The 15,755-nt window shown below is 39.7% G+C and overlaps 1 protein-coding gene across 12 annotated transcripts in view; it reads left to right on the forward strand.

Moving 5' to 3' along the window:
* The window catches only part of LOC108934193 (protocadherin alpha-C2-like), a 163,281-nt gene extending 152,662 nt beyond the window's left edge, over window positions 1–10,619 (forward strand). For all 12 annotated transcript variants that reach the window (XM_029251185.1, XM_018751723.2, XM_029251181.1 and 9 more), the window contains 2 exons: window positions 1,299–1,387; window positions 8,296–10,619. In XM_029251185.1, the coding sequence (XP_029107018.1) occupies window positions 1,299–1,387; window positions 8,296–8,597 (391 nt within the window). In that variant the 3' untranslated portion in view covers window positions 8,598–10,619. The remainder of the gene's footprint in view (window positions 1–1,298; window positions 1,388–8,295) is intronic.
* Window positions 10,620–15,755: the final 5,136 nt, after the last annotated feature.

Below are 15,755 nucleotides of genomic sequence, written 5' to 3' on the forward strand. Positions count from 1 at the left end.
CCCACTGCACCACAATGCCCCCACACCCCTCCTCTCAACATACAGATGTAATCAATATGCTGGTACACATGGTCCACTGATTTTATAGAATATATACCACACTCTCTTATATTAAGGGTGGAACAATGGGGGTTAAGAACCAGGACTGAAGTAGGATGATATGAAGCAAGATTGAAGAAGGAATAGAAGGCCACAAAAGTAGAGGAGAAACAGTAGAAAGCAAACTTGATGCAGGACAGGTAGAAAGTAGTAAATAGCAGGAAACAAGGCAGGAATAGGTTGGGTAAGAAGTAGGGTTGAAGAACAAGCAGTATACTCCAGGATTTCAGCAGAAGCAACAGAGAAACCTCAGTTGGAGAAGAAAGAGTATGATGTAAAACTAGGCGGAACACTCTGAACCAGGTTTGGAGTGGGAACACTAGTGACTGCTGAAGGACATTATTTTACACTTAATGAGTGAACATTACATTGACCTTTTCCTGTATATGCAAATTCTTTGTTTTTTTCGATAAATTTCCAATGATCTGACTGCCTTTTGTATCCCATAGCCTCTGCTTACAAGTCTAACAGGACTCATATTGCACATCTGACAGGCAGAGGGTGTTATCTGTTTATTTGCAGGAATGGAGGGTCTCCCCTCTTAGTATCATACTAGCATGTTTCTTACATGCTCCACTGTGATCCCAGGTCTGTGATTTCCTCTTTAAACATATCAAAGAAAAAGGAAGGCTTTTGGCTATCCCCATGCTGCCTCGCACTGGGAAAGGTCACATTTGTAAAAAGTAATTGAATTAGTACTTTAACCAGCATCTTTAGGAGGTGTATGCTACGCTTTATTCCAGTATTTTCCTTTGCTCTTTTCTTACTGAAAGATAGGAAAATGTCTTTAATGTGTCCTGAAAGATAAGAAAATGTCAGTATTTGCAGTGTTAGTCTTGTATTTTGCCTAACATCCATGGACTGAAGTCTGCCTCTGCATGTTAGTTTTTGATATAACAGAGAAGGTAAAGTAATGCTTCTGAAATTACCTGTACTGTCAGTGTATGCAAAAGTCATCTTCTTGCTTTTTAAAATTGAGTTTTATCTTTGTCAGTTTGCAAGACCTTAGCTGGAGGCTCAGCTGTTCATCAGTAGCTCTGATGATAGCTACCTCTAAGAAGGAGGCATATATGCTATTATGGCAGCATTTCAAAGCACTATATATGTGCCATATCTGGATCCTATTTTTACACAGCATAGCTTAATCTGAACTGAGGTGTTGTGTAGGCTGAGTAATGTGTGTATTCTTTCTTTGACAGTTCTGTACATATGGAAGAATCTTCTGTGATTCAGGGAGCCCAGGGGGTGCTAGTCCAAAATTGGCCTACTGTGTCCAGTGCTGCTGGAGGTAAGAGTGCCGAATCACGTTTAACCACAGCTGTGTTGACCAATGCTGAATTAAATTATGACCGAGTGCTAATAATATAGGTGACACTAACTGATGTAATGTTTGTGACTGATGCTAACAGCAAAAACATTCACTTTACTAGCAATCTCAGGAACACTGAGGAATTCATTCATATTTTGGGTGTAACAGTGTAGTGGGGAGAAGGGAAGCAAAATGGTGCCACTGTTTCTCATGATATAGTGTAAGTCACACTACCCATGCAGTGTTCATCCATACTCCGGAACTGGATTGTGAAAGGAATGAAATTCTTTTTTTCTGTCTTTCTCAGTTGGCTGTGTTAAATTTTCATTATGGGGTCACTGCTGTGGCAAACGGGACCATTTGTTCAATCTTCCCAAGGTCAGGTGGCTCAATGTGACATGGAATCAAGCCAAAGCAGCATCAGCCATAAAATGTTTTCTGGAACAAGATGAGAGAGAGAGAGACAGCAAACATGATGGTAGAGGTTATTGAATTATACCTTTAGTGAAATTGCTCTTGTCAAGTAATTGGACAACTGCTGGTATGGAGTGACCTGTGAAAGAACACAGTTTTTTAGATTGGGCTTGCTTCCCAATGGTGTTGTCAGTGAAAATGTCCATTCTGAGGAGGGATTCTGCCCTGCTGTTATATCCTCATTCTGTTGTATTTGCTGTCAAGCATCCCCATCACATGGTGCTCAGCAGAGTATACAGAATGAGAGGATTTTGAGGTGTTAAGATTTGTATAAGAAATTGTCAAATTTTGGTCACAGATGTGACTAGAATCATTAGGTGGGGTGATGATAGTAGGTGGAAGCTGTAATGGTAGAGGAGCCAGGACTGCTACTAGCCCTGATGACACACTTATACACTGAATGCTGCAGATGAGAAGATGAGAACAGAACCATTCTTAAGCAGAATTATGTGGATTTCAGACTATTTGAGGTGGAACAGCAAGAAGCAGCAATAGATTTCTGTCGGTTTGGGGACTCACTCCAGGTAACAGTGGATAGCATTTTACAAAAATGACACAGAGGACAGAGAGAAAGAAGGAGAAACTAAGAAAAAAGAGTCGGTTTGGGTCATATGAGGATTTATACATGAGTTCTGGATGGAGCTTTAAGGAGTAGCGCAATGCTGTTTTAAAGCATAAATGGTGGAGGTGGGGCTTCTGCTCATGTGGGAACTCTGCAGTATTGATTTCTTTGCTTCACTGCAGAGCTTTTGCTTGAAAAGTAGGTCCAGTTTCCTTGCATAGGCAAAGATGTGCAGTGCAGTACATGCAGTAGTTGTGGCAGGTCCTAACATGGCTGGGGGTTACCCTAGCTTTAGTTATAGCTATAGGTCTGGGTTTGGGTAAATGTAGTGTTGAAATTAGAGGGAAAGCTTAATGATGGTGAGAGTGAAATAGAGCACAGGATAGATATGAGAGACCAGCAAGCCCCTGAGAATGTGCAGTTGCTAGGGACTGCTGTTCGAGCGGTTGTTAGGGGAGTGACTTGTTGCTAGGAGAGCACGCTCCGTCAGCATCACTGCCTGGGTGTGGGCGAAGAACAGTGGAGGAGATGGTTTCCTGGGCAACGATTCACATTCTGTGCTAACTGTGAAGAGGGAGAAAGGGAGGGATGATGACCTACATGAAGGAAGCTTCAGAGATTGTGGATGCAGGAATCATGTTAAATTTAGGTTGTATGCATGCACAAGTCTTCAACTGCAAGGAGGCTTCAGCAATGCAATCAAAGCTAACAGTAACCATCACAACCAGGTTAAGGTGTGTGGAACATTGCCCCTTGTAGCTGTGCATTCATATGCACTCATGTTCAAATCCATAGACACAAAAAAACACACAGCATTCTGTTACATAAGGTCAAAATAAGACACAAGTCTGAAGGTACAATGTGTCTTTCCAAAAAGCAGTTTTTCCAGGCCAGCTTAGAGTTCATTGTCACAATGATCATATCAATGTCATTAATCACAAAAGGAAGAAAAACAGTTAAACCAAAAACATTTTGGTACTGCTCTTTGGCAAGGGGGTGCGGTGGCACAGTGGGTTGTGTCTTTGGTGGGTTTGGGGTTCAAGTCCCACTTGGGGTTGCCTTGCGATGGACTGGTGTCCCCTCCTGGGTGTGTCCCCTCCAGCCTTACGCCCTGTGTGCCAGGTTAGGCTCCGGTTCCCCGTGCCCCGTGTGGGGTGAGTGGTTTGGATGGATGGGACTGCTCTTTGAAAAATGGCCAGGTATGTTAGGTAATGGCCTGTATTTATGTGAATAATGGGCCTTAAACACGGACATTTATCCACTGTTCAGCCTAATGTCATAACAAGTATTCCTTTTTCTAGAACGCACAAAACAGCACTTTCCTTGTTCTCTGACAGGCTCATATGCACGCATATACATATATATGCGCATGCACACATATGCATGCTGTTCCTTTTGTTCGCCTTATAAACATGGATTCTAGGACCGTATGTTGAGATAGACTGGCTTACCGACACACTCCCTGACACAATTTCTCATTAGCGCACATGCTGGCACACTTACCCACACCGAGGGAAGTAACTTGTCTTTAATACTCACTGGCACACTTACTCAGATACTCAGTGCAAGAGAGACAGTCACCAATAGACTGACACACTGACACACAGACAGAGACTAACTGACACACTCACACAAACCTTACAATTGACACACTTTCTTATAGACGCTCACAGGCATACTAATGAATTCCTGCACAAAATCACAAATTGCTCGCAGATACCGTTATTTGCACAATATCTGTTTCACAACTGCACACGGATGAGGTAACATGCAGATAGGCCAGTGTTTTAAACTCCTATACTTTGGTTACCTATTCCAAACAGAATTATAAATATTAGTAGTCATATGTGGTCGGACCATTACTAGTTCAATGTATTTCTAAATACTTCTTACAATAGTTTCATGTATTTGGAAATAATTCAAATACATATGTTTTTCTCATTTTGAAACAGTATTTTCATAAGAAGTATCTCTCATGTTAACAAATGTAATTGGTGGCAACTACAAGGTCACATGTATAACCAGAGTAGGTAGCACTGTGTCTCGCAGCACTAGGGCTGTGTGGACGAAAGTTTGAATCGTTATGTTTATATTACCTTACTTCTTTTAGCAGACGTTTTTCTCCAAACCGACTTCCAATGAACACAGTGTAGTTAGGTTTAGTATGTGAGTGAACCCGATTCGCATAGTGAATGGAGTTACATTTATAGTGTTCATTGGAAGTAGCTACATGATTTGGGTTGAGTCTGTGTAGAGTCGGCTTATTATCCCTGTTTTTTCGTGGGTTTCCTCCCGCAATCCAGAGACATGCATTTCAGGTTAATTTATAACTGAATTACCCATAGTGTGTGTGTGTAGGAGGGGATTTAATCCCTAAGGTGTTCTGTCTGGGGTGTAATCTGGTAACCTATGCTCCAGACCAGCTTCGTACTGTACTAGTTTTGTTCTTCCCACTGTATCTTTTTCAAGACAGCATTCCAGGCATGTATGATATTAATAAAACACATTTATGATGATCTATTTCTAGATCATCTTTGCAGTGACACGAATAGGGGGGTGCTTCAGTACATTTCCAGTTGCAAGCTGTATAAATTAAGTTGCAGAAATACCAAGACTGATTAGTATTTCATTCATCTGGCATGTCTCTGCATGGTTCTGTTCATCTTTCTATACTAATTTGTGTATGTGCATGTATTTTTGTCTGTCTGCATGCTGAGATTCTCTGGAAAGACTGCGCCTCTGTAGCTGTAATTTCATACTACCATTCTGCTCATGTGTACTAAAAATAGCATTCAGTCTGTTACTGGATTGCTAAAGTGGAAGACAGAGAATACTTGCAGTATGGCTTAAAACAGAGACCTTACACACTGCTTGCAGTTATGCTGTGATTCACTGTAGATTCCTATCTTAAGTACTAGTTTCATTTGGTTTGTGATTTGATTCTGTCATCTCTTTAATCCTCTGCAGCAGACTCAATTCTTCAGATTAGGACGGACAATCAGCCACAGAGTATGACCTAAACACAGAACACTAACCAAAATCTGAACACCCACTGAAAAGATAAAGCTGACATCATCCTAATTTAACCAGTTTCTACAATGAAGAAGTCTGGTGTGTTGACAAATCAAATAGTGATCTATGACACAGGCTTTTACTTTGAAAGTTGCTGGTTCAAGTTCTAGGATAGCCCTGGTTCTCATATATTCGACTGGAATTGTTCCTGTACAATGAAATTTTGCCTTTCAAGTAAAATCACATTTTATAAAATCACTTACCCTGACTAATGACCAGCTTTTCCCCATATTTAAAGCTAATCAATTGATAAGACCTATTTATTGATATTAACCAGTCATAAGCACTTTCTTCCTTAATCACCTGTACTAACTGTGAGAGACCTACTGCTAAAATTGCTTGCTTGCTGCCAAATTCAAAGTTCTTCAAGTGTAGATAAATAATGCTGGCTTCTAACAGATGTCTAACTCTGATTTTACTGCAGCAAACAATTTTAAAAGCATCTCATTGCAGAAGAGACTGATTGCTATGAGCTTAGTAGGCACTTGGCCTGAATCTGCTGAGCTTGGCAAACTCTTAGACCATGACAGCCCTGCCAGATCAGAGACAGATCCTGACCAGATACAACACAAATACCACTACTTCTGCTGCTGCATGCTTATACCATTCTCACTAGAATGATAGTGCCTCCCTGATTTCCTCCTTTATTCTCTCCTTTTTTTCTCCTGCCTATGCCACACTACTCGTCTGCCTTCCTATCAGATACTATCAGTCAGAATTTCACTGTCAGGTGTCTGTCACATGTTGATCTCTCTGTCAGTCTGCTGTGTGTTGCAGTGAAATAAGGATTAGCAAAGTGGTACAGATGGGATGACCTCAGCAGGCCATTTTTGACCTATGTTTTCAAAAGGGTGAGGATGAGGGGATTTATTTAGGGCAGAGAGAGATGATGGAAAAAAAGAGATGAAGATAGACAGCTTTTCGAATCAAAAATTTTGATTTTAATACATTTATATACTTGGATCCTTAATCAAAATATACATTTTCAAAACAGCCCTTAGGGAAAAAGTAGACAAGGAATGAGAAAGGAAAACAGAAGTTATAAGTGCAAGAGCTGAGAGCAGTATGAGTAGAAGAAAATGCAGGCACATGTAGAAGGAAACACAAGTACTAAAGCTAGAGAAACACTGCCTGCATTTCGAACATGAGCACAGCAGTGCTGGATATCAGCAGCAGTTTCAAACAGACTCTTGACTTTCACACAGTTGAACTGCCTGAAACACACATAACCTTACAGAATGTTTACCCAAGCAGACAGAAACAGAACAGAACCAAATGGATTCCTGAATCTAAAAAAAATGAGTACAAATTGGTTTTAAAATCAATAAAATTCTAGACTGAGGCCTTATCTGAATATTGCACTAAGAAGTAGGTCAGAACTGTACAGGAAGAAGCACTGTCTGTTAATGAAAGCACTGTGTATAGAAGAAAGTTTTTTTGGTGGAAGAATGTTTGAAATGAATAAAATGGGTAAAAAATTTGTGTGTATGGTATAATTATTATAGCGTCTGAAATTTTTGTAATCAAGGACGTTTAGTCATTTTTGAGAATTAAGTACAGCAGAACTAGGTAGTGAGCAGCCTGTAAATGAAGCGCGTTAGCGAAGGACTGACTGTGTATTGGCAAGTCCTCTTTCTCTCCATTTTGAGCGTAAATAGTATCACCACACAACCGCTTTTTAGTGGCCACCCCAAAATATTTATTTCTGTCGTTCAATGCAGGGCTAACCTTCACAGGGCAAAGATTATGCAGGACTGAGGGATGGTATGCAGGGTCAAGTTTTTCAGAATTAGATTTTTGTTTATATTTCCATTTTCCTTTAATCAGATGCTTTTTCCAACTCAGAAAAAGCAAAAGTGCATTTCATCAGCAGACAGCAAGACACAGATGCAGACACGTTATTCTTAAAGTGCAGTCAGTGTAACACCATTGTTTTTGCAAGCATACATTTGTTCCTCTCTTGTGTAACCTTTCTGGGTTACCCTGGACTCTTTTCACAATATCTTTCTGACTTGGGTCCGATCCATGTCTAAAGCAATCCAGTCATCTCTTGGTCTGCTCTGATTTAGTTGCTTATCACTTCTGCTGCAGAACTGCAGTGCAGACTGGCTCTGAGAACTGGAAGGCATTCAGGCAGGGGAAGAACCAAATTCCCCTTGTGGCTGCAAGCAAGAAGCATCCATGCTTTATATTCCCATCCAAAACATTCTTTGAGACTCTTGTGTATATATTGTTACAGAAAATTCCTGAGGGCCACAATGGCTAATGGGTTTGCTTAGCCCAGATACTAAAGAATCTGAATTGTGGGATCAGAGTTGGCAATTTGTTATATAAATAAAAAATTTTAGATTAAAAACAATGGGGGGCGGTGGTGCAGTAGGTTGTACTGGATCCTGCTTTCTGGTGGGTCTGGGGTTCACGTCCCGCTTGGGGTGCCTTGCGACGGACTGGCGTCCCATCCTGGGTGTGTCCCCTCCAGCCTTACGCGCTGTGTTGCCGAGTTAGGGTCCGGCTCCCCGTGACCTCGTATGGGACAAACGGTTCAGACAATGTGATGTGTGATGTGTAAAAACAATGGCACAATAGTTATTACTACTTAATTATATAAGGTATGTTGATTAAAGTTGGTAGGTTTAATTCTACGTATATGATCTTCAGCAGTTTTTGACAGAGGGTTCAGAAAGCACTACTACCATATGAGAGGGAGAATGCAGGCGGAGAAGAAGGCAACACTTACAGAGATGATTGTATGATGCTTCTCTCCCTTTCTTTGTCACAGATGCTGAGGGGGGTGAAGTGTCTCCCCCAGTGGGGGCTGGAATCAACAGTAACAGCTGGCACTTCCGTTATGGCCCGGGACCTGGCTACGGCCCCCCGCAGCATCTGAAGCCTGGAGAGGTCCCTGAAGCCTTCCTCATCCCCGGCTCACCTGCCATCATATCCATCCGCCAAGATCAGGGTGGACCTGATGACAAGGGTGACTTCATCACCTTTGGCAAGAAGGATGAGACAAAGAAGAAAAAGAAGAAGAAGAAGGGAAAGGACAAGAAGGAGAAAGGCAAAGATGAAGGGGATGAATAGATTTCTTTAAAGCAGAGTGATCACATGCAGCACAGCAACAGTAAAACTGAAACAAATAGAAAGGAGAGCCTCCCTGATACTCATCCCTAAATAAATTGCACCCCTCAAACCCAGGGTTAACCCCTATCTTTCAACAGAGCTGATTTCCACTGACACAAAGGTTAAAAATCTGTCCTTTAATGAGATCATGTAATCATATTGACAAGGATATGTAATTTGTTGTGTTTTAGCCCTGGGGAGGAAAGATAAGGGTGTGGGTGCTGCTTGGCTCACTGTCAGCATCTTCTGGTCGGGATGGTGGAGGGGTAGTTCCGAAAACAACAACAGATTTTCAAACCCATTTGTGCATGTTCGGCTACCCTGCGGTGGACTGGTTATTCTTATTCAGGGTGTATCCTTCCTAGGCTAGTGCCCAATTATTCCAGGATAGGCTTTCGACTGCCAGAAGCCTGACTAGGATAAGCGTTTCATGAAAATAAATGACTGAGTGTTCAAGCCCAGTGTTTAAGCAGCCTGGCCAGCACAGTGCCTTAAGGCTACTGATCCACCATCACACCCTCCCCGTATGACCAAGCAGTAGATGCCTCTGAAGCCCCACCTCTATGGTGTCAATCTACATGAAGTCCCTCGTTCCGGAGTAATCCTGAAAATCTCTGCCCTCGAACTACAGCTGTCTCTTAAGCCATGCCCCCATCTTCTTCTAAAGTTGGATGAGGAAGTAAATTGTCTCGTCACATCAGTCTTTCTCAGAAATCCACATACCTTCACCTTCTTGGGAAGCTCTCCTTCAGGCCTTTCCTATCTTGGCCTATCTGTATTATATGTACCACACTCAGTTCCTTTTATAGTTAACAGTGATCGAAACAGATCAGAGAAAAGTGTTATGCTACTGCTTTTGAATAAAATATGAAAAATTTTTTAAAGAGAAACAAGTCAAAAGGAATGCAAATCTCCTGCAATTCATGACACACAGCAGGGCTTCACAAAGCATTGCGCTGCTCCATATGTGAAGCTTCCTCTGACACATTGGTCAGTGGTCAGATTAAGTCTGACATGGTCCAGTCAATTACAGACAGAGGGCCAGATGGCACACAGAACACCAGGAGTCATATGGAAAATATGCAGACCTGTAATCCTCTACCTTGATCAGGCCCTTACTGCTCAGTGAAATACATATATTTATGGTTATTTCTAGACGTATCAAACACCACACACATACAAACACATACACACACGCTCATACATACATGTGGCTGGTGTTTTCTCCCACACCCCTAGAGAGGTGCTGAAGTCCTCAGGGCTGGAAGCAGGGCTTTTGGATTGACCTTGTAAAATAACAGGAATGTTGCAAGCTCCTCACTTCCAGACTGTTCCCTTCATTCTTCTTTTTTGAATGTTTAACAATCGTCCTTAGAAAAAATGTCTTCTCAGCTTTGACTCTTATCCCAAGCCCTCTCTCTGGGTGTTTTCCACTTTAAAGTACAAAGGGGCCTTTCATGGTTGCTTTTCCATAGCCCATGATCCTATGCATAGATTACTTCCTTCTAATACAAACACACAGATGTTGTAGACTGGAATGTGTTTTAGGACTGTTTGTGTATTGTGGTAGATTTCTTGCAGAGATACTACTATACTTTAATGATGAAGAGGCTGGCAGGTATGGCATCACAGTGTGAGCGTATCAACTTCTCCAGTTTATTTGTGAAGAACAGCAATGCGGGTGAAATTTGAGATGTTTGAGGAATTTCATTTTTCATCACAAAACTGCCTTTCGCCTCCCTTTCAGCTTTCCATACTCTTGTTTCCTTTTCCCTTCATTCCCCATGCTAACCAATCAAAAGCTATTCCAATGTACATCTGCTGACATTGGCCAGTTAGAAGTGGAAGAGTGATATTTTCACAGCAATTGGACTGCATTGCTTCCTGTTACCTCCCTCCCTGTCTGTCTGCAGGCATTCTAGAGACTTGGTTCTGTGCTGTCAGATCACTAAGTGGCTGTTTGCATGTTATAATCAACTGAAACAGATACAATATATAAATTACTATATATAGATAGATAGTTATGTTTTTCATTATTTTTCTTCCATTAATCACAGAGATGCATATATTCTCTTCTAAATACTAAGCATATTTTACACACACACACACACATACACACATACGCACAGACACACACACACACACATACACACACACACGCACACACACACACTCTCAGACACATACATAACCAGGAATCACATGGTTTTCTCCTGTTGACGTTAACTTTTACTAATCTTATAGATATGTGTAATGCTATAGTGTAATGCTCTCAAAAACAACTTTCAGTTTGTATCATTTTTTGAGAATTAACAACAGTGATGTTTTCTTTTATGTTAGGCTTTGAAATGATGATGATCTAACAATTTAATGTAAAACTAAACTCTGTATGCGCTTCAGAGCCAATTATCCCTTCCCCCCTTTTCGAAAAAAGAAAAAGATAAACCAAAAAAAAAAATTCAAAGAAGGAAAATGGCCAAAAAAAGGTGTATGTCCCGTATGCTTGTGTTTGGTGTGTACCCATGCAACCCCCACTGGCAAATGGGAGCCCTGTGCTCCAAGCTGTTGACCATGACCATGCAGGTCTGTAGTGGAACCTTTTTGTACACCTGCTCTTTGTTGTAACGGTGATTTAGTGACTATTTTTTATTTTATGAATACTGGTTATGTGTTTTGTTTATAAATCACAAATAAAGTTTTCTTTATTAAATACCGGAACACATTTGGACAACCTTCTTTTACATTATTATGTTTAGTGTGTCGTGGCATTCATTTGGATTTGGATTTGGTTCAAAGTCTGATATTAACCATCTAGGTTTTTAGATTAGAAAGTACAGTTGTAAGGTTTTTAACTGCAGATAAAAGGTAAAAACTTAAATTTGCTGATTGCATGGTGGGTGGAAGCAGAGTCAATGACTGAAGTACAAGATCCATATCTACACAGAGCTGTTCTTTGCCAGGGTGTGGTCAAATCATGGAGTAGAAAATGATGCCACCATCAATGGAAACATCCAGTTTAATTCATTTTAGAACCGAATATGAATGAAAACTCACTGCCAAAAACAGGGAGGAAGAACAGCTATCTGTTTCTGGGCAGCATTGTTATAAATATTAGATTCCACTTTTGTTTGACTGAACATCAGGTTCTCATTCTTGTCCTCCCCATAAATATTTCTCCAAATAGTTAGAAAATTAATAATGATCATCTATTTGTGCCCTTACTTGAGCCAGGGCAGAATCTCCATAGTAACCAGGAAAGAATAGGTCTCCATGACAACTACATCTAGATCTCACACTGAGTAAAAAAAAACCTGATCTGATGTCTTTCACAAATGCCTGGAGGTTAATGCTTTCTTAGTGAAGTAAAGTTTGTTCCTCCTTTTAAAAGCAATGCTGACACTCTTTAAAACATTAAATATTTCATATTTGTGCTTCATTTGAAAACTTTTTCAATATGTGCTCCCATCCTTTTAGAGTCTTGATGCACCACCTCATCTCCCATCCTCTCCTACAGTCAACAAACAAATGTGTAAAAATAGACAGGATCAGACTTAATTGAAAGGCAGGATATCTCCATGTAGCCATTGAATTTTTCTGAAATATTTTTGGAAACAGTCCCAGAGGACATGTTTGCTAGTTCTGTGAGTTTATTTAAGAACTTCTAAGAGTCTATACAAATATTCTGTGATCTGTTTTACAAGTGCCTTACTGGCAGTGGGAATATGCATTTAAATTGTGTTAAAACAAGTACAGTCTCTCAGTATCTTAAGCACTTGTGACAACTGTCCTAGGTTCATTAGTATCTGCAAGTGATGGACATATATCTGAAACTAAGAAAAAGGGTTTACTCTAAATTAAAATCATATGCATAAAAAAACTGGGAAAAATGCTACTTTACTATGTCTAGCCATATTAATTTGCAATCAAATTTGCCATGCTAATCACTCACTGTTTCATAAGACATAGATGTAGGAATGCAGTTGTGTATGTAAGGCATTTTTTTTAGTCTGCTGCATAATAGCCAACACACTTTATGTGCTTGTATTGTGTCTCTTCTAAGCATTTTCCTTCATAGCTCCATCACCTTCCCTTTCTCTCAAGATGGCCTACATGGAAATCAAACACAAAAGATCTATCTCACACTGTGTTACCTCACACTGCAAACAGTAAATTCAGAATACTTTCTAATATTTAATTATGAAGTTGAGAAGCTGCATAGTATGTGCTCTATTTTGTTGAAGTTTCAGTTTAACATCTGAAACGAAATAAAGCATGCACCTTTAAGTAAACTAAATTCAGAAAAAAAATATATTTTGTCAATTTTGACAGCAATTTTTTGTTTATTTTCTGTTCACTTTTTTCACTCTGACTTGTCATATTTTATTTCTGAGCTCTTCCATTTCATGACTTCAAATCTCATACCTTTGAGTCCCTGTGTCACACGGTTTTTGCGAAAATAATTTTTTCTGTCTTGATCATAATTCATTTTGTAATTACATTTAGCTAGACTGCTCTCATCAGTTAGGTTTGTTTGTAAGTTGATCTTATGTTAACTCCCACACCATACTTGGATGATTATCATATCCTTGTATCCTAAATTCTTGTGAAGACATTTGTAATGTACAATCATTTCACCGCAAATTAACCTGGAAGTGGTGTCAGCTAAATGAAAAATAATAACAACTGGAACTTAGCAGTAATTATCAGATGCTTCCAATATGACATATCAGGTGAATGTACTCTTGCTAACTAAAACCAGACTTGCACTTACTACAAGTAATAAACATCATAATAATCATCAGTGAAATAAGGTGTGTCAACAGATATGTGACATGATTCTGGAAAAACTAATCTGATATACTGTATACTTTATATGTGGAAAATCAGTGAAGACTCTTAATTCTGCTGGGGTAGATAGCATACATAGAATGTTATTTGTAATTACATGGAGATGATAGATGTTTATCTGCAGATATCAGTACAAGAGCTTTTACAGTAGAGCTTTTCTCCTGTGGGATTTGCACTATGATTATTTGGATAGTAGCATTTAGTAGCTGTTATGCTTTCCAGTCACATGCTTCTTTATGCTGCAGTTTTTTTTAAATCTAATCTGCTGTTGTTGTTTTATGCTACTGTTAGTATCTTTTATCTGACATGAGCGTAAATTGTATGATAATCTGAAGGTCTGCATACTTTATATCACAAAATTACTCGGAGAATTTGATCATATATCCGGTTGGACAAGAACAGTCGAGTATCACTTTAATAAAAATTTGTCATATGGTTGCTTTCCCTGCAAAATGTCACCAATCAAATTTCCCCTTGCAGTGTTCCCAATCTCTTCCTAGTTCAACAGTGCTCCCAGAATCTCAAAGTCACATTGTGTGGAGCCATCTAGTGTCCATTAATAGTTCAACTGAGAGCCTAAATGTAAAGTTTGTTCAAGAGAAACCTACAGCTCTGCTTTTAGGCTCAGTGTCAGTCTGGTTCTACTTTCTTGGAACTGCTTCACTTAAGAGGTGTGTAATGGAAGTGAGAAGGCTATACACAGAGGACCGTGTCATGTTTCAGAGATGGGGTACTGAGGTGTGTGTGTGACAAGTATCATGTGTAAGAGAGACCCTGGGGTTCACTGCAGTTTTTTTTTTTCTAGTTTCCTAGTTATTATGAATAGTTTGCTTTAGGATGGAAGTCATGCAAGCTATTACAGCTGTTCAAAGCACGTACACTGCAAGACAGCTAACTTGTACTTCCCAAGTTCACATATGGTACATTGTCAGATTCAAGCTTTCAGTCACTTACTTTGGTTTAGCCCTTGTGTAGAAATGTCCACAGATATCACACTTGGCATGAATGTATCCATATTTCTATGACACCAATGATATATGAAATGGTTAAGCAAAACAGCCATGTAAAAATTACTGCCCTAATGTAGTTAATTGAATACTAGCCATGCTTAGCAAGCTCCCAGATAAGCATTTAGCTCCCATCTCATACAATAACTTATATTTGTGAGTTATAATTTATATGTCTGCAATAGACTGGAATACTATCCAGGGTCATACCCTACTTAACCTCGTAACCTGTTCTTCTGGGGTTGGCTCTGAACTGAACAGACCCAGACTTGGACAAGTGATTCAGAAAATCAAGAGAGTGAGAAGTTTATATGTAATTTATAATAATTTATGTAACACCAATACATGCTATGACAATTTTGCTTTTTATTGGTAAAGTCAACAAACTAACATAAACTTAAAAGAAGATAGTAAGGGGTCTTTACATTCTGGGAAGGCCCCTCTGCACCCTCAAGGGAAGGTTTAAATGACCTAAGCACTATTTTATGTTTTAGTGCTCTGTCGATGCCGAATGTTGCACCTGACACATTGTGGTCCAAGGAACAACCAGAGCTGCACATTAGGAGGGTACTTTCTTCAGATTTATTTAATTAGATTTACCAAAATTAGAAATAATTCAGCATAATTTCTATAGCCTCTCAAGTACCTGTAAAAAGCCAAAATGCCTTTTTTCATGGCCCACATGTTAAATTAATATTAAACGCTTAACTCATTTCCTTTGTGATACATGTATTTATTCCTGAACTGCTTCCAGTTTGAATATGAAAAGGCTTATAATTTCCCCAGTCTTGTTTGATTATTGTTATTGCTTGTGACAGAGATTTCCCCACTGAAAGGAGTAACACTGTCCACTTGCAGCGTTTTTCGACATGATCTCCCGCTGGAGTAAAACCGCACACGCGGGGTCGCGTGCACGTCACAATATTTAATGTTTCAAATTTTGTTTGTTTAAGGAATATGTCTAAAAAGGCGTGTGCAGTTCATCCGTGATGCTGCGAGTGTCGCTGCCCAGCACGAAATATAAGCCGCTGGAGAAGTTGCTGACACAGGGAGTAGAATCTGTATCTACGTGGAAGCTTTTCAGTGGATAAAGTAAATCAGCACTAATGAATGCGTGATTTCAGAACAGAAATGCGAGTATCTTTGCAATAATCTCTCTGTATTTTATTGTATAAAAACGTGTTCTAGGAAAAACCCCGTTTCGTTTAGCTTAATTTGATGATAAATAAATACTTTATCTTCTGCAGTAAATTAAGTACGTGGC

This window comes from Scleropages formosus, chromosome 4 (genome assembly GCF_900964775.1).
Source record: "Scleropages formosus chromosome 4, fSclFor1.1, whole genome shotgun sequence".
In the NCBI taxonomy this organism is placed as follows: Eukaryota; Metazoa; Chordata; class Actinopteri; order Osteoglossiformes; family Osteoglossidae; genus Scleropages; species Scleropages formosus.